Genomic DNA, 19,101 nt, shown 5'->3' on the forward strand with positions numbered 1-19,101 from the left:
GGTTTACATTGTACTGTAAACTCATGGGAAACTGCTGCGGATCCGCAGTGGAATCCGCAAAGTGTGCACATAGCCTTAGAGGTGTAAGGCTGTGGCAGCCTTAGGACTTTCAGAAAATGTCGGCGGAGTCCCCGCACTTCCCATCGTTTTCACTGTGGTGAACTTCGGGAAAATGTCTGCCGGAGGCGGTGCATGTGCAGACTGAGATCTCGGAAGACCAGACACCCCAATTGTGGGTTAGTAATTGGAGTGTCTTATAGACACCTCTCAATAAGGTAGAACGGTATGTAAGTTCACAGGGGATATGTAGAATTAGCTGTGAAGTTATAGGATATACAGTATTTACTGTGAAGTTAAAATATAACTTTTATTGTCGCTTATAATAAAATATATTCAAATAGTGCAGAGGAGTGAATGAGCAAAACGCGTCGGGCTCACTGAGGGGGGACAGCCACCAGCATACCGGATGAGACTGTTCCAATCTATTCTGTTAATCGTTAATACCGCATGTTTACACCGTGACCTTGGGGATTAATCAGCATATACCCCATCTTGCCTGACTGCAGATATGAGTAAATAGGGCATATTCGCTACTGACACCTAGCGGGACACAAATATATCTAATGTACTGAGGAACCAGTAGGATGTCTGTCTGAGTGTAGGGTATATTAGGCTCACTAGCTGAAAAAAAGCCCACAGTCTTTGATACCAGTGGCACATATCAGGCCTTTGGCAAATAGAGGTAGATAAACTACCAAATAAAATAACTGAAAATGAATTTGCTGCTACTATGTTTTATAAGACACTATTGTAGGCACACAAGCTGGGACTGATATCTTGTGAAATCTTAAAGAATGAGAGAGAACTAACTCTCAGTACATTGTGGTTAGACAGTGGAAACTAAAATGATACCGACTTCCTTTGTTGCAAAATTAAATACTAAAGGGGAAATCCAGAAAAAAAAGATCTTCTGATACATCAGGAACGGGTATCTCAGAGCCTAACAGCTGCAGGACAATATAGAACTGCTCATAGATTATTTGTCACTGTACAACACTTTGATACATAGATTTATGGCCGTTAAAGTGATTAAAGGGGGGTCATTAAAGGGGTTGTTCAGGATTAGAAAAAAAATGGCTGCTTTCTTTTAGTGGTTTTCCTTGTTCTTATTGGAATCTGCACATTGTAGATTCAGCCTGAAAGTAACAAAACCACAAAAAAAAACACATGGAAACAAGGAGTAAAGAAACTTGTGAGAAACAAAACAGATTATACTTAAAGTTTAGATTCCTCGAAGTAGTGAGATGCCGGGAGAGTGACGAAGGAGGTTACCACACTGGGAATGTGTAGCTAGAAATTTGGCCCGGAGTTCCTCCTGAGGGTGCCATGTCCACTGGTGATCACAGAAAGGTACACGAAAAATGGGGAAAGATTCCGGCACAACCATCCAGGAATAAAACGGATTCTTTATTCAAACGTAGTGAAAACATTAAAAGGCGAGGTCTCGCACCTGACGCGTTTCAGGAGTACACACCCGTAGTCATAGGCATAATCATTCACCATCAATCCAAATGAGGGTTGAGGTGGACCACAGATTAAAGTCAAAACAGCCCAAAATCACTCAGCACCCATGAAAACGCCTTCAAGGCTGTGGAAAGCTATTCCATGTGACTATATGATGAAGTTGTCAAGGGGGTGTAAAGCATTCTAAGAGGTTCTTTGAGGAATTTAAGGTTTAATGAGTATTTTTTTGTTTCGAACATGTTTCTTTACGCCTTTTTTCATTTGTGGTTTTGCTGCCTTCAGTCTTAATCTACAATAGGCACAATGGATATGAACCAAGAAAACCATTGCATGAACAAGGGAGTCCAAACTTTTGACTGGCACTTGCATGTACTCTAACAGTTCAATTATTTCCGCCGATAACACAATGTAGAGGATATACTAGTATTCTCAGTGTAAAAGATTGATCTAAAAACCTGTTAGTTTAACAACCAGAAAAGTACTTTCCCCCTTTGGTAAGCCTAGATTTGCCAATTAAAGCTGGTGTTTGCCCTCTCTGAGCATAAAAGGTTAAAGTCAAGAAAACATTAATAATACCTTTCTTTCCAGCCGAAATAAGGAAATCCACAAGAGCACGTATTAAACTTCTCTCAGGCAGATAGCTGAAATCTGGAGGAACTGAAGTCAGAAATGTGATTAATTAGTGAGTTTTCAGGAGCTGACGCATTAGTGCAATTAGTTGAGGAGCTGGAAGGAGGAAGAAGGCTTGTTGTGCCGAAACGCACACAGGGACGGGACTCAGAAGCGCCTCAGTGCTTTACTGGTAAATATCGTATTACCATATACTCTTTACATCTGCCCACCTTGTTCATTGACACACTATATAATGATTTTCTGGTGACTTCACTTGGACTGTATATTACTGCTTACCTCTTTGTTTGACTGTCACTTTCCAATTGTGGGTTATTTGTATTTACATCTAACTATATTTATCATGCATGTCTACTTACCGTATTTTGCTTGCAAGCACTGGTGGCGCCATCTCAAGGCTAAATATGATCTTCTATATGTATCACATTGTTTTTTATTGAATTATCTAATATATAAAGCTGAATGTGTGTGTGTGTGTATGTATGTATGTATGTATGTATGTCCGGGATTGGCATCTGAACCGTAGCAGCTACAGCCACAAAATTTTGCACAGTCACACGTCTGGACCCCGAGAGCGTCATAGGCTATGTTGTGAGGTGAAATTTTAACCCCGCGCTTTCCAATTCACCAAACAATTTTGCCCCTATCTACATAATGGGGAAAAAGTGAAAGGAAAAGTGTTGGAGGCGTCGCAGCTACAGGCACAAAATTTTGCACAGTCACACGTCTGGACCCTGAGAGCGTCAAAGCTATATTGTGAGGTGAAATTTTAACCCCGCGCTTTCCAAGTCACCAAACAATTTTGCCCCTATCTACATAATGGGGAAAAAATGAAAGGAAAAGTGTTGGAGGCAAATTAACAGCTGCCAGATGTGAACAAGGGGGACTTAAAGAATGACAGCGATGGCACCAAAGAGTATATACTGTACAGTTGCTAAGGTGGGGCCCCAACATGGGATAATCACACCACCACGGGGATATGAACACACACACAAAATGCGCCACACACTACCACGTGCTCGAACACATATACCACCCTCAGTGCACATTTCACCACACATACACCAACCTCGCCACATAAAAGTAGAAACACAAAAGTCGCCGCTCAAAACTCGCCACGCGCAAAACTCTCCACATGCAAAACTCGCCACACGTGCAAAACTCGCCACACGCAAAACTTGCACACGCAGAAAAATTGCCACACGCAGAAAAATTGCCACATGCACAAAAGTTGCAACACATGCAAAAGTTGCCTCACACAAAACTTGCACATACTCAAAAGGCACCACACATAAAACTCGCCACGCGCAAAACTCGCCATGCGCAAAACTTGCTGCACACAACTTGCTACACTAACCTGTCACATGCAACTCGACACACAAAAAGTTGCTACACGCATGTCGCCACACAAAACTCATCTCACAAAAGTCCCTACATGCATGTCGCCACACGCAACTCAACACACACAACTTGACACACGAAACTCGCCCTAAAACACACACAAGTCTGGTATCCTTCAAAAATAAAAATCTGATTAATAAGCAGACAAACTACAAGAGCAACAAATGTACCATATAGGAATCCGGCAGCTGTCAGTCACATGACCAGTCTATTATGTGTATGTGTGAGCTAATATATACTGCCAGGGGGTGGGCTTACTGTTGGCTGGGGATTTATCAGGCTGCCATTTTAGCTTACAAATACTGAGGTAAAAATACTGACCAAATAACGTGTGAACGATGGCTAATACAGGAGGAGATGGCATACAGCTATATACTATATACAGGAGATGACACACAGGTATATACTATTTACAGGGGAGATGACACACAGGTATATACTATATACAGGAGGAGATGACACACAGATATATACTATATACAGGAGAGATGACACACAGGTATATACTATATAGAGGAGGAGATGACATACAGGTACATACTACATACAGGAGGAGATGACATACAGGTATATACTATATACAGGAGGAGATGACACACAGGTATATACTATATACAGGAGCAGATTACCTACAGGTATATAGTATATACAGGAGGAGATGACACAGGTATATGCTATGTATAGGAGGAGATGACATACAGGTATATACTATATACAGGAGATGACACACAGATATATACTATATATAGGTGAGATGACACACAGGTATATACTATATACAGGAGATTACATACAGGTATATCTAATATATAAAGCTGAATGTGTGTATGTATGTATGTGTGTATGTCCGGGATTGGCATCTGTACCGTCGCAGCTACAGCCACAAAATTTTGCACAGTCACACGTCTGGACCCCGAGAGCGTCATAGGCTATGTTGTGAGGTGAAATTTTAACCCCGCGCGTTCCAATTCACCAAACAATTTTGCTCCTATCTACATAATGGGGAAAAAGTGAAGGGAAAAGTGTTGGAGGAAAATTGACAGCTGCCAGATGTGAACAATGAGGACTTAAAGAATGAGAGCGATGGCGACAAAGAGTATATACCGTACAGTTGCTAAGGTGGGGCCCCGACATGGGATACTCACCACACACGGGGATATGAACACAAACACAAAATGCGCCACACACTACCACGTGCTTGAACACATATACCACCCTCAGCACACATTTCACCACACACACACACCAACCTCGCCACATAAAAGTCGAAACACAAAAGTCACCACTCAAAACTCGCTACATGCAAAACTCGCCATATGCAAAACTAGGCTCACGCAAAACTCGCCACACGTGCAAAACTCACCTCATGGAAAACTCACCTCATGCAAAACTTGCACACACAGAAAAATTGCCACATGTACAAAAGTTGCACCACATGCAAAAGTTGCCTCACACAAAACTTGCACATACTCAAAATGCACCACACATAAAACTCGCCACGCGCAAAACTCGCCATGCACAAATCTTGCTGCACACAACTTGCTACACTAACCTGTCACATGCAACTCAACACACAAAATGTTGCTACACGCATGTCGCCACACAAAACTCATCTCACAAAAGTCGCTACATGCATGTCGCCACACGCAACTCAACACACACAACTTGACACATAAAACTCGCCCTAAAACACACACAAGTCTGGTATTGTCCTTCAAAAATAAAAATCTGATTAATAAGCAAACTACAAGAGCAACAAATGTACCATATAGGAAATACGGCAGCTGTCAGTCACATGACCTGTCTATTATGTGTATGTGTGAGCTAATATATACTGCCAGGGGGGAGGGCTTCCTGTTGGCTGGGGATTTATCAGGCTGCCAATAGCAACCAATCACAGCTCAGCTTCTATTTTGCTACAGTTAATTAACCTGAGCTCTGATTGGTTAATATAGGCAACAAAGACATTCTCAGTATAACAAAGCTAATATATGTTGTGAAATGCTTCTATTTGCTTAGTTTTTGCCTTTTAATAATTACATTTCTATCTATTTGTTTTGTGGTTTTTGTGTGCAGAATAAATTTTTGTTAACACATTCTATTTTGCTAACAGCAGTCATTAACCCGGGCGAAGCCGGGTAGTACAGCTAGTAATATATAAAGCTGAATGTGTGTATGTGTGTATGCATGTATGTGTGTATGTCCGGGATTGGCATCTGAACCGTCGCAGCTACAGCCACAAAATTTTGCACAGTCACACGTCTGGACCCCGAGAGCGTCATAGGCTATGTTGTGAGGTGAAATTTTAACCCCACGCTTTCCAATTCACCAAACAATTTTGCCCCTATCTACATAATGGGGAAAAAGTGAAAGGAAAAGTGTTGGAGGCGTCGCAGCTACAGGCACAAAATTTTGCACAGTCACACGTCTGGACCCTGAGAGCGTCAAAGCTATGTTGTGAGGTGAAATTTTAACCCCGCGCTTTCCAATTCACCAAACAATTTTGCCCCCATCTACATAATGGGTAAAAAATGAAAGGAAAAGTGTTGGAGGCAAATTAACAGCTGCCAGATGTGAACAAGGGGGGTTTAAAGAATGAGAGCGATGGCGCCAAAGAGTATATACTGTACAGTTGCTAAGGTGGGGCCCCGACATGGGATAATCACCACACCACACACAGGGATATGAACACACACACAAAATGCGCCACACACTACCACGTGCTCGAACACATATACCACCCTCAGCGCACATTTCACCACACATACACCAACCTCGCCACATAAAAGTCGAAACACAAAAGTCGCCGCTCAAAACTCGCCACGCGCAAAACTCTCCACATGCAAAACTCGCCACACGTGCAAAACTCACCTCATGGAAAACTCGCCACACGCAAAACTTGCACACGCGGAAAAATTGCCACATGCACAAAAGTTGCACCACATGCAAAAGTTGCCTCACACAAAACTTGCACATGCTCAAAAGGCACCACACATAAAACTCGCCACGCGCAAAACTCGCCATGCGCAAAACTTGCTGCACACAACTTGCTACACTAACCTGTCACATGCAACTCGACACACAAAAAGTTGCTACACGCATGTCGCCACACAAAACTCATCTCACAAAAGTCGCTACATGCATGTCGCCACACGCAACTCAACACACACAACTTGACACACGAAACTCGCCCTAAAACACACACAAGTCTGGTATTATCCTTATAAATTATAAATTATTTTATAAATAAAAATCTGATTAATAAGCAGACAAACTACAAGAGCAACAAATGTACCATATAGGAATCCGGCAGCTGTCAGTCACATTACCAGTCTATTATGTGTATGTGTGAGCTAATATATACTGCCAGGGGGTGGGCTTACTGTTGGCTGGGGATTTATCAGGCTGCCAATTTAGCTTACAAATACTGAGGTAAAAATACTGACCAAATAACGTGTGAACGAGGTCTAATACAGGAGGAGATGACATACAGATATATACTATATACAGGAGGAGATGACACACAGGTATATATTATTTACAGGGGAGATGACACACAGGTATATACTATATGCAGGAGGAGATGACACACAGATATATACTATATAAAGGAGAGATGACACACAGGTATATACTATATAGAGGAGGAGATGACATACAGGTACATACTACATACAGGAGGAGATGACATACAGGTATATACTATATACAGGAGGAGATGACACACAGGTATATACTATATACAGGAGCAGATTACCTACAGGTATATAGTATATACAGGAGGAGATGACATACAGGTATATGCTATGTATAGGAGGAGATGACATACAGGTATATACTATATACAGGAGATGACACACAGATATATACTATATATAGGTGAGATGACACACAGGTATATACTATATACAGGAGGAGATTACATACAGGTATATACTATATACAGGGGAGATGACACACAGCAGGTATATACTATATACAGGGGAGATGACATACAGGTATATACTATATACAGGAGATGACATACAGGTGTATACTATATATAAGGGAGATGACAAACATGTATATACTGAGGTGAAAATGAGAGGTGTGAGGTGAAAATGAAAAGGTGTGAGTGCAAAATGAGAGGAGTGAGGGAAAATAGTGGAGTGATCGGAAAATGACAAATGTAAGGTCGAAATGACAAGTGTTAGGGGGGAATGAGAGGAGTGAGGGGGAAAATAAGAGGAGTGAGGGGGAAAATGAGAGATGTGAGGGGGAAAATGAAAGATGTGATGGGGAAAATGAGAGGCGTGATGGGAAAATAAGAGAAGTGAGGTGCTATAACTAACCACAGATATTTACTATGCCCAGGCAACGCCGGGCTCTTCAGCTAGTTATTAATAAAAAATGTATTTTTTATTCACTATTTTTGTGTACTTTGATCATTCACACCTTTTCTCTATATAATTTCATCATCATAATACAGTAATGACTATAATTACTAATATGCTACTGTGACCTCATCATAATCAACCAATATGGATGATATTAGGAATTTTTTAACATGTATCAATAAAGAAAAAAAATTATGTTCATGGAGATGGATTTCTTCTTGCTTTCACATTATCATAATTCGAGCAGTGTCTACAAATAGTTACACACTACAGTGAAATCACCATAATACAGCAATGCCTAGAAATAGTCACACACTACAGTGACATCACCATAATCCAGCAGTGCCTAGAAATGGTCAGACACTACGGTGACATCATCATACTACAGCAATGCCTAGAAATAGTCACACACTACAGTGACATCACCATAATCCAGCAGTGCCTAGAAATGGTCAGACACTACGGTGACATCACCATACTACAGCAATGCCTAGACATGGTCAGACACTACGGTGACATCACCATAATACAGCAATGCCTAGACATGGTCAGACACTACAGTGACATCACCATAATCCAGCAGTGCCTAGAAATGGTCAGACACTATGGTGACATCACCATAATACAGCAATGCCTAGACATGGTCAGACACTACAGTGACATCACCATAATCCAGCAGTGCCTAGAAATGGTCAGACACTACGGTGACATCACCATAATACAGCAATGCCTAGAAATGGTCAGACACTACGGTGACATCACCATACTACAGCAATGCCTAGACATGGTCAGACACTACGGTGACATCACCATAATACAGCAGTGCCTAGAAATGGTCAGACACTACGGTGACATCACCATACTACAGCAATGCCTAGACATGGTCAGACACTACGGTGACATCACCATAATACAGCAATGCCTAGACATGGTCAGACACTACGGTGACATCACCATAATACAGCAATGCCGAGACATGGTCAGACACTACGGTGACATCACCATAATACAGCAATGCCTAGAAATGGTCAGACACTACGGTGACATCACCATACTACAGCAATGCCTAGACATGGTCAGACACTACGGTGACATCACCATAATACAGCAATGCCTAGACATGGTCAGACACTACGGTGACATCACCATAATACAGCAATGCCTAGAAATGGTCAGACACTACGGTGACATCACCATACTACAGCAATGCCTAGACATGGTCAGACACTACGGTGACATCACCATAATACAGCAATGCCTAGACATGGTCAGACACTACGGTGACATCACCATAATACAGCAATGCCTAGAAATGGTCAGACACTACGGTGACATCACCATACTACAGCAATGCCTAGACATGGTCAGACACTACGGTGACATCACCATAATACAGCAATGCCTAGACATGGTCAGACACTACGGTGACATCACCATAATACAGCAATGCCGAGACATGGTCAGACACTACGGTGACATCACCATAATACAGGAATGCCTAGAAATGGTCAGACACTACGGTGACATCACCATAATACAGCAGTGCCTAGAAATGGTCAGACACTACGGTGACATCACCATAATACAGCAATGCCTAGACATGGTCAGACACTACGGTGACATCACCATAATACAGCAGTGCCTAGACATGGTCTGACACTACGGTGACATCACCATAATACAGCAATGCCTAAACATGGTCAGACACTACGGTGACATCACCATAATACAGCAATGCCTAGACATGGTAAGACACTACGGTGACATCACCATAATACAGCAATGCCTAGAAATGGTCAGAAACTACGGTGACATCACCATAATACAGCAATGCCGAGACATGGTCAGACACTACGGTGACATCACCATAATACAGGAATGCCTAGAAATGGTCAGACACTACGGTGACATCACCATAATACAGCAGTGCCTAGAAATGGTCAGACACTACGGTGACATCACCATAATACAGCAGTGCCTAGACATGGTCTGACACTACGGTGACATCACCATAATACAGCAATGCCTAGACATGGTCAGACACTACGGTGATATCACCATAATACAGCAGTGCCTAGAAATACACATACACTACGGTGACATCATTATAATATAGTAATGACTATAAATACTCATACACTACTGTATTGAATTAAAACCAAACAAGCCTGCATAACAAACAAAACTTTTAAGACAAAATTTGTGAACCAGCATTTTCGTAGGTTCTGCTGGTTTCCAAATATTATTTTCCAAATATTTATTTGGCACAAGCTTTAAGGCACTTACCAGAAGTTCTGCTCTGAGATGAAGATAGACTAGATAAGTGGAGATGTCCAAGGATCCAAGCTGCATTAGTCTGTAGGCCAATGGCTCCAGAAAAGCTAATAATCTGGAGAAACAATAATTAGGTTTTTGAATGGACCTATATATTAAATGCAACGGGTGATTGAGAGTAATATTTCTAGTCTTGAGATGATCGAAACACAAGACACATAGCGTACCACAGTGTAGTTCAGATTGGACAATTAAAATACACGTGGTTGGTTACTGTACTGTATATGTAGGTCCCACTGTAATCTAAGCTTAGTCACAAAGCTGCCATCCTTCAATTGTCTGCGGCAGAAGATGTGGTAAGAGCTCACCACATGATGCCAGAAGATACAACTGTTGTGGAGTGTGCTCCAATGTAAAGTGATGGAACATGCCGATGGAGAAGTTCTCACATTCATTTACATGTAGGCAGCGCTTAGCCCTGATGAACATCCTCTCTGTACAAATGGCAACATCTATATGTAGTAGATGCTCAGCCAGTCCCATATTAAATGTGTTTATTTGCATCTTGCACTCAGTCTTGTGATAGACGTTCAGAACTTATGGGCTTCCGAATTGTAATACCTCCAAAACTGACTTTTCCTAGCCCTCCATCAGTAAAATCATATTTCCATTTCCCTTGTTCTGTGCATGTGTCACCCATTTTTTTTCCATACCTGAGTAATAGTTTTGATGACTTCACTAAGCTTGCTTTGGTAAAGAGATGACTGGATAGCCTCAGATTTGAGCTACAATGAGAGATTGAATAAAACATGAGGAAAACCTGGCTTTATGAAAACGCAAAGAAAAACCAAAAAAAATTCCTCTTATCATCACTATTGACAATTTCATAGTATGTGATAACTGTTTCTTTGCAACGTGCTTACTTGGATGACTGCAGATTCTGATCCGACCAGAGCCACAACACCATTGAGTGCTGCTAAGCGCTGCATTGTTGGACAGCCCTGAAAAATTATCACTATCTTAGAAATTTTCTTGCAAATGCTAAAAGGAACCATAAAGTACAGCATTGCTTACCTCGGCGAGCAGGATTTTTATCCAGGCAGGCAGCAAGCGATTGTTCAAGTCCTCAGCTTTCCCATGGCCACCCACTGACAAGCCGTGAACAATACTTCCCAGTGCCAGAGCTAGACCTGGTGTCTGTTGCAGGAAGGTGTTATTGATGTGATGGAATAAGAAAAAAAAAATGGTTCAATATCAAATCAATCACTGTCTGACATTTCTCTATCTAAACGTGAGTCCCTCATATACAATAGAGTGCTCACAGCTAAACAATTCTTTGGTTGATTCCCATCTCCAAAGTCTCATCCATATTGAGGAGCTCCTGTGTTCTCTATGACTCTTTTCTGGCGGCAAGTTATCTCCCGGGAGAACAAAATGATCGGCAGTCCAAAATCAAACATGCCAGATGTTTTTCTCCATCATCATCTGTCAGGGGAGAGTTGGGAGGCCCCCCATACACATTGTTTTTTGGCCAATCCAACCAGTATTGGTGGGTTCGGGTGAAATTTGTCCAACATGTAAGAAGGCCATTAGAAAGGAAGAGATTGGTCAATCACAGGAGTAGGGCAAGAAATACACAGCAACACATTCAGTTTGTAATATCAGTTCTTCACACTACTGCAAGATCCAAATTCACCAAGGAGAACTCTGCATGTGTGCACATTATATTTAGTGTAGAACATGGTAGATTTGCCCAGACTTCAAGAAGGCCTTGGCTTCAAGTGCTGGCTGTGGGAGTTAGGAGATAAAACTGAGTATCTGTGAAGTGCAAGCCTTCTGAACAAACCTCTTAACATGATTTTCATATTTGCCAAAAAAAAACTGGAAAAAATGAGGGAAGAAATCAAGAAACATTCTAGAAAACGCAGCGAGTACTGTTTATTTCCCACGACTCTGTGGTGAACGTAGATGGGCTTGGTTTTTCTAGGTACAGATCCACTCTAACCTTACCTTATTGCTATAAAATAATGTCATGCTAATACAACTTTTCTTGCATCCATAACTGAAGGTTTTGCTTTGCCAAAAGCAAAAAAGAGAAATTTTTGTTTTGCTATATGGATCCCCTAAAATCTAGAGGGGGCAAGGGAAAGGTTCTACCAATATTAGTAAGTCTAATGAAATAGGTACAAAACAATGCAGTCTTGGTGAATATTTTACATATATAACACTAGTAATAAAGACAGATAAGAGCTGAGGACACGCTGAAATGTGAAATGTATAAAAAGGAACAATAAATAAAAAACAAGTGGTGATAAGAGCCACTCCATGGGTGTGAAGGAAGAGTCATTCAGGCCAGAAATGGGTGGTGACAACCGCCCCATAATTCACCTTCTGATTCAGGGTGCAGAAGAGGGGAAAAACATAGAAGGCATGTACATCAGAACAATGGAGGTATACCATCATCATGGAAACTAAAAGATGTACTGTTCTATTAACCCCTTCATGACCCAGCCTATTTTGGCCTTAATGACCTTGCCATTTTTTGCAATTCTGACCAGTGTCCCTTTATGAGGTAATAACTCAGGAACGCTTCAACGGATCCTTGCGGTTCTGAGATTGTTTTTTCGTGACATATTGGGCTTCATGTTAGTGGTAAATTTAGGTCGATAATTTCTGAGTTTATTTGTGAAAAAAACGGAAATTTGGCGAAAAATTTGAAAATTTTGCAATTTTCACATTTTGAATTTTTATTCTGTTAAACCAGAGAGGTATGTGACACAAAATAGTTAATAAATAACATTTCCCACATGTCTACTTTACATCAGCACAATTTTGGAAACAAATTTTTTTTTTGCTAGGAAGTTATAAGGGTTAAAATTTGACCAGTGATTTCTCATTTTTACAACAAAATTTACAAAACCATTTTTTTTAGGGACCACCTCACATTTGAAGTCAGTTTGAGGGTTCTATATGGCTGAAAATACCCAAAAGTGACACCATTCTAAAAACTGCACCCCTCAAGGTGCTCAAAACCACATTCAAGAAGTTTATTAACCCTTCAGGTGTTTCACAGCAGCAGAAGCAACATGGAGGGGAAAAATTAACTTTAACTTTTTAGTCACAAAAATGATCTTTTCGCAACAATTTTTTTATTTTCCCAAGGGTAAAAGGAGAAACTGGACCACGAATGTTGTTGACCAATTTGTCCTGAGTACGCTGATACCTCATATGTGGGGGTAAACCACTGTTTGGGCGCACGGCAGGGCTCGGAAGGGAAGGAGCGCCATTTGACTTTTTGAATGAAAAATTGGCTCCAATCTTTAGCGGACACCATGTCGCGTTTGGAGAGCCCCCGTGTGCCTAAACATTGGAGCTCCCTCACAAGTGATCCCATTTTGGAAACTAGACCCCCCAAGGAACTTATCTAGATGCATAGTGAGCACTTTAAACCCTCAGGTGCTTCACAAATTGATCTGTAAAAATGAAAAAGTACTTTTTTTTCACACAAAATTTCTTTTAGCCTCAATTTTTTCATTTTCACATGGGCAACAGGATAAAATGGATCCTAAAATTTGTTGGGCAATTTCTCCTGAGTACGCCGATACCTCATATGTGGGGGTAAACCACTGTTTGGGTGCATGGCAAGGCTCGGAAGGGAAGGCGCGCCATTTGACTTTTTGAATGGAAAATTAGCTCCAATCGTTAGTGGACACCATGTCGCGTTTGGAGAGCCCCTGTGAGCATAAACATTGGAGCTCCCCTACAAGTGACCCCATTTTGGAAACTAGACCCCCCCAAGGAACTAATCTAGATGCATAGTGAGCACTTAAAACCCCCAGGTGCTTCACAGAAGTTTATAACGCAGAGCCATGAAAATAAAAAAATATTTTTCTTTCCTCAAAAATGATTTTTAGCCCGGAGTTTTTTATTTTCCCAAGGATAATAGGAGAAATTGGACCCCAAATGTTGTTGTCCGGTTTGTCCTGAGTACGATGATACCCCATATGTGGGGGTAAACCACTGTTTGGGCGCACGGCAGGGCTCGGAAGGGAAGGCACGCCATTTGGCTTTTTGAATGGAAAATTAGCTTCAATCATTAGCGGACACCATGTCGCGTTTGGAGAGCCCCTGTGTGCCTAAACATTGGAGCTCCCGCACAAGTGACCCCATTTTGGAAACTAGACCTCCCAAGGAACTAATCTAGATGTGTGGTGAGCATATTGAACCCTCAAGTGCTTCACAGAAGTTTATAACGCAGAGCCATGAAAATAAAAAATTATTTTTCTTTCCTCAAAAATGATTTTTTAACCCACAATTTTTTATTTTCCCAAGGGTAACAGGAAAAATTGGACCCCAAAAGTTGTTGTGCAGTTTCTCCTGAGTACGCGGATACCCCATATGTGGGGGTAAACCACTGTTTTGGCACACGTCGGGGATCGGAAGGGAAGTAGTGACGTTTTGAAATGCAGACTTTAATGGAATGCTCTGCGGGCGTCACGTTGCGTTTGCAGAGCCCCTGATGTGCCTAAACAGTAGGAACTCCCAACAAGTGACCCCACTTTGGAAACTAGACCCCCAAGGGAACTTATCTAGATGTGTGGTGAGCACTTTGAACCCCCAAGTGCTTCACAGAAGTTTATAATGCAGAGCCGTGAAAATAATAAATCTGTTTTCTTTCCTCAAAAATATTTTTTTAGCCCAGAATTTTTTAATTTTCCCAAAGGTAACAGGAAAAATTTGACCCCAAAAGTTGTTGTCCAGTTTCTCCTGAGTACGCTGATACCCCATATGTGGGGGTAAACCACTGTTTGGGCACATGCCGGGGCTCGGAAGGGAAGTAGTAACGATTTGGAATGCAGACTTTGATGGAATGGTCTGCGGGAATCATGTTACGTTTGCAGAGCCCCTGATGTGCCTAAACAGTAGAAACCCCCCACAAGTGACCCCATTTTGGAAACTAGACCCCCCAAGGAACTTATCTAGATGTGTGGTGAGCACGTTCAACCCCCAAGTGCTTCACAGAAGTTTACAACGCAGAGCCGTGAAAATAAAAAATCATTTTTCTTTCCTCAAAAAAGATGTTTTAGCAAGCAATTGTTTATTTTCACAAGGGTAACAGGAGAAATTGGACCCCAATATTTGTTGCCCAGTTTGTTGTGAGTGTGCTGATACCTCATATGTGGGGGTAAACCACTGTTTGGGCGCACGTCAGGGCTCGGAAGGGAAGTAGTGACATTTGAAATGCAGACTTTGATGGAATGGTCTGCGGGCATCACGTTGCATTTGCAGAGCCCCTGATGTGCCTAAACAGTAGAAAGACCCCACAAGTGACCCCATTTTGGAAACTAGACCCCAAAAGGATCTTATCTAGATGTGTGGTGAGCACTTTCAACCCCCAAGTGCTTCACATAAGTTTATAACGTAGAGCCGTGAAAATAAAAAATAATTGTTCTTTCCTCAAAAATTATGTTTTAGCAAGTAATTTTTTATTTTTGCAAGGGTAACAGGAGAAATTAGACCCCAATAGTTGTTGCCCAGTTTGTCCTGAGTACGCTGGTATCCCATATGTGGGGGTAAACCACTGTTTGGGCGCACGCCGGGGCTTGGAAGGGAGGGCGCACCATTTGACTTTTTGAACGCAAGATTGGCTGGAATCAATGGTGGCGCCATGTTGCGTTTGGAGACCCCTGAGGTGCCTAAACAGTGGAAACCCCTCAATTCTAACTTCAACACTAACCCCAACACACCCCCAACCCTAATCCCAACTGTAGCCATAACCCTAATCACAACCCTAACCCCAACACACCCCTAACCACAACCCTAACCCCAACACACCCGTAACCCTAAATCCAACCCTAACCCTAATCCTAACCCTAATCCCAACCCTACCCACAACTGTAACCCCAACACAACCCTAACCCTATCCTTAACCCTAACCACAAGCCTAATCTTAACCCTATTTCCAACCCTAGCCCTAATTCCAACCCTAAGGGTACCGTCTCACATAACGATTTACCAACGATCACGACCAGTGATACGACCTGGCCGTGATCGTTGGAAAGTCGTTGTGTGGTCGCTGGGGAGCTGTCACACAGACCGCTCTCCAGCGACCAACGATGCCAAGGTCCCGGGTAACCAGGGTAAACATCGGGTTACTAAGCGCAGGGCCGCGCTTAGTAACCCGATGTTTACCGTGGTTACCAGCGTAAAAGTAAAAAAAAAAAAAACCGTACATACTCACATTTCGGTGTCCTTCAGGTCCCTTGCCGTCTGCTTCCCGCTCTGACTGAGTGCCGCCGTACAGTGAGAGCAGAGCGCAGCGGTGACGTCACTGCTGTGCTCTCACTTTCCGGCCGGCAGACAGTCAGAGCGGGAAGCAGACGGCAAGGGACCTGAAGGACACCGAAATGTGAGTATGTACGTTTTTTTTTTTTTTACTTTTACGCTGGTAACCACGGTAAACATCGGGTTACTAAGCGCGGCCCTGCGCTTAGTAACCCGATGTTTACCCTGGTTACAAGCGAACGCATCGCTGGATCGCTGTCACACACAACGATCCAGCGATGACAGCGGGAGATCCAGCGACGAAAGAAAGTTCCAAACGATCTACTATGACGTACGATTCTCAGCAGGGTCCCTGATCGCTGCTGCGTGTCAGACACAGCGATATCGTATGGATATCGCTGGAACGTCATGGATCGTACCGTCGTAGCGATCAAAGTGCCACTGTGAGACGGTACCCTAACTCTAATTCCAACCCTAACCCTAAGGGTATGTGCCCACTTTGCGGATTCGTGTGAGATTTTTTCGCACCATTTTTGAAAAATCCGCAGGTAAAAGGCACTGCGTTTTACCTACGGAATTACAGCGGATTTCCAGTGTTTTTTTGTGCGGATTTCACCTGCAGATTCCTATTGAGGAACAGGTGTAAAACGCTGCGAAATCCGCACAAAATTGACATGCTGCGGAAAATACAACACATCGTTTCCGCACGGTATTTTCCGCACCATGGGCACAGCGGATTTGGTTTTCCATAGGTGTACATGGTACTGTAAACCTGATGGAAAACTGCTACGAATTCGCAGCGGCCAATCCGCTGCAGATCCGCGGCCAATCCGCTGCGGATCCGCGGCAATCCGCTGCGGATTCGCAGCCAAATCCGCACTGTGTGCACATGCCCTAACCCTACCCCTAACCCTACCCCTAATTCTAACCCCAGTTCTAACCCTAACCCTAGCAGAAAAAAAAATAAAAATATTTTATTTATTTTTATTATTGTCCCTATGGGGGTGATAAAGGGGGGGTCATTTACTTATTTTTTTATTTTGATCACTGTGATAGGCTATATCGCAGTGATCAAAATACATCTGAAACGAATCTGCCAGCCGGCAGATTCGGCAGGCGCAGTGCGCATGCGCCCGCCATATTGGATGATGGCGGCGCCCATGGAGAAGCCGGACAGACACCGGGAGGCCCGGTAAGTATGAAGGGGGGGTGATCGGATCACGGGGGGGGACCGGAGCACAGGGAGGGGGCACCGGAGCACAGGGGGAGCGGACAGGACGACGGGGGGAGCGGACAGGACGAATTAGGGGGGCGGCCACGTAACGGAGCACTGGGGGGGCGATCGGTGGGGTGGGGGGGAGGCAGATTAGGTTTTCCAGCCATGGCCGATGATATTGCAGCATCGGCCATGGCTGGATTGTAATATTTCACCGTTTTTTTGGGTGAAATATTACAAATCGCTCTGATTGGCAGTTTCACTTTCAACAGCCAATCAGAGCGATCGTAGCCACGAGGGGGTGAAGCCACCCCCCCTGGGCTGAAGCACCACTCCCCCTGTTCCTGGAGATCGGGTGAAATTGGAGTTAACCCTTTCACCCGATCTGCAGGAGCGCGATCCCTCCATGACGCATACGCTGCGTCACAGGTCGGATTGGCACCGACTTTCATGACGCAGCGTATGCGTCAAAGGTCGGGAAGGGGTTAACACTATACTAAAACATAATGCGGTGCAGTAAGTGCTCAGTGCCTACAGAAAAAGGCAGAAGTGGAGACATCAGTAACCATACAAATCTGCTTACAGTGCTACCAGCTTTACCTCAGCTAAGCGCAGAATGCCCTGCACTGGGTGACGGTATTTGTCCTTACCTGCTGGTTTTGCTCTGTCAAAGTTCTCAGCTTATTCATATGTTGCTCTGCCTCCTCAGCGCCTAAAATGCCGCCACTGAAAGCCGACACAGAAACACCAGCAACGACATATGACAATACCTGTAAAAAGTTGTAGAAATGCTCCGTAAATTTAATCTTCTGTAGAATATGTACTGACATAGCTTTCATTTGACCAACTTTCCCTAAACGTCCCATTTTGCTCTAGCTTTTATATAACTTTATATAAAATAAATAACCTGACAATGAATACATGTTGTTCAACATATTTCGTAATGGTGGGCACCATAAGAAAGGAAGTGAAAAATGGGCAAAGATGTGAAGTAAAACAATTATCTTTATTAAGTAACAATAAAATATAAAACAAGCTAAAAAGACAGGGCAATAAGCCTCCAAATGAAGCGGATGGTCCGCAACAGAAAGTCCCCGGAAGAAGCAACCCTGTGAAATGGCGTTTGTCGGGCGAGGGAATCGCTCTGCAGCAATTAACTTCTCACATACTGCAATTGCAGCACCATCTTTAGCATCCACCTATTAGCAGGTAAAATCTTTTTGCTAATTGCTTTATACACTGTGTTCCAAATTATTATGCACAAAGAGTTTAGGAGTGATAAGGTTAGAATTTTTTAGTTTGTCATTTAAACTCATTGATGGTGATGTGTGTCAGGGCTCTTTATATCACTGAAAGCAATTGCAGATACCTGTGCACATTAGTTTGGCAGGTGTG

General features: G+C 42.8%; 1 protein-coding gene across 3 annotated transcripts in view; it reads right to left on the bottom strand.

Moving 5' to 3' along the window:
- FOCAD (focadhesin) overlaps positions 1–19,101 on the bottom strand; it is a 426,882-nt gene that overhangs the window by 28,601 nt on the left and 379,180 nt on the right. For all 3 annotated transcript variants that reach the window (XM_077249466.1, XM_077249485.1, XM_077249475.1), the window contains 6 exons: positions 18,357–18,476; positions 11,280–11,402; positions 11,129–11,206; positions 10,919–10,990; positions 10,218–10,320; positions 2,101–2,181 (listed from right to left, as the gene is read on the bottom strand). In XM_077249466.1, coding sequence (XP_077105581.1) covers positions 2,101–2,181; positions 10,218–10,320; positions 10,919–10,990; positions 11,129–11,206; positions 11,280–11,402; positions 18,357–18,476 — 577 coding nt within the window. The remainder of the gene's footprint in view (positions 1–2,100; positions 2,182–10,217; positions 10,321–10,918; positions 10,991–11,128; positions 11,207–11,279; positions 11,403–18,356; positions 18,477–19,101) is intronic.

The sequence above is a fragment of the Ranitomeya variabilis genome, chromosome 1 (assembly GCF_051348905.1).
Source record: "Ranitomeya variabilis isolate aRanVar5 chromosome 1, aRanVar5.hap1, whole genome shotgun sequence".
Classification (NCBI taxonomy): domain Eukaryota; kingdom Metazoa; phylum Chordata; class Amphibia; order Anura; family Dendrobatidae; genus Ranitomeya; species Ranitomeya variabilis.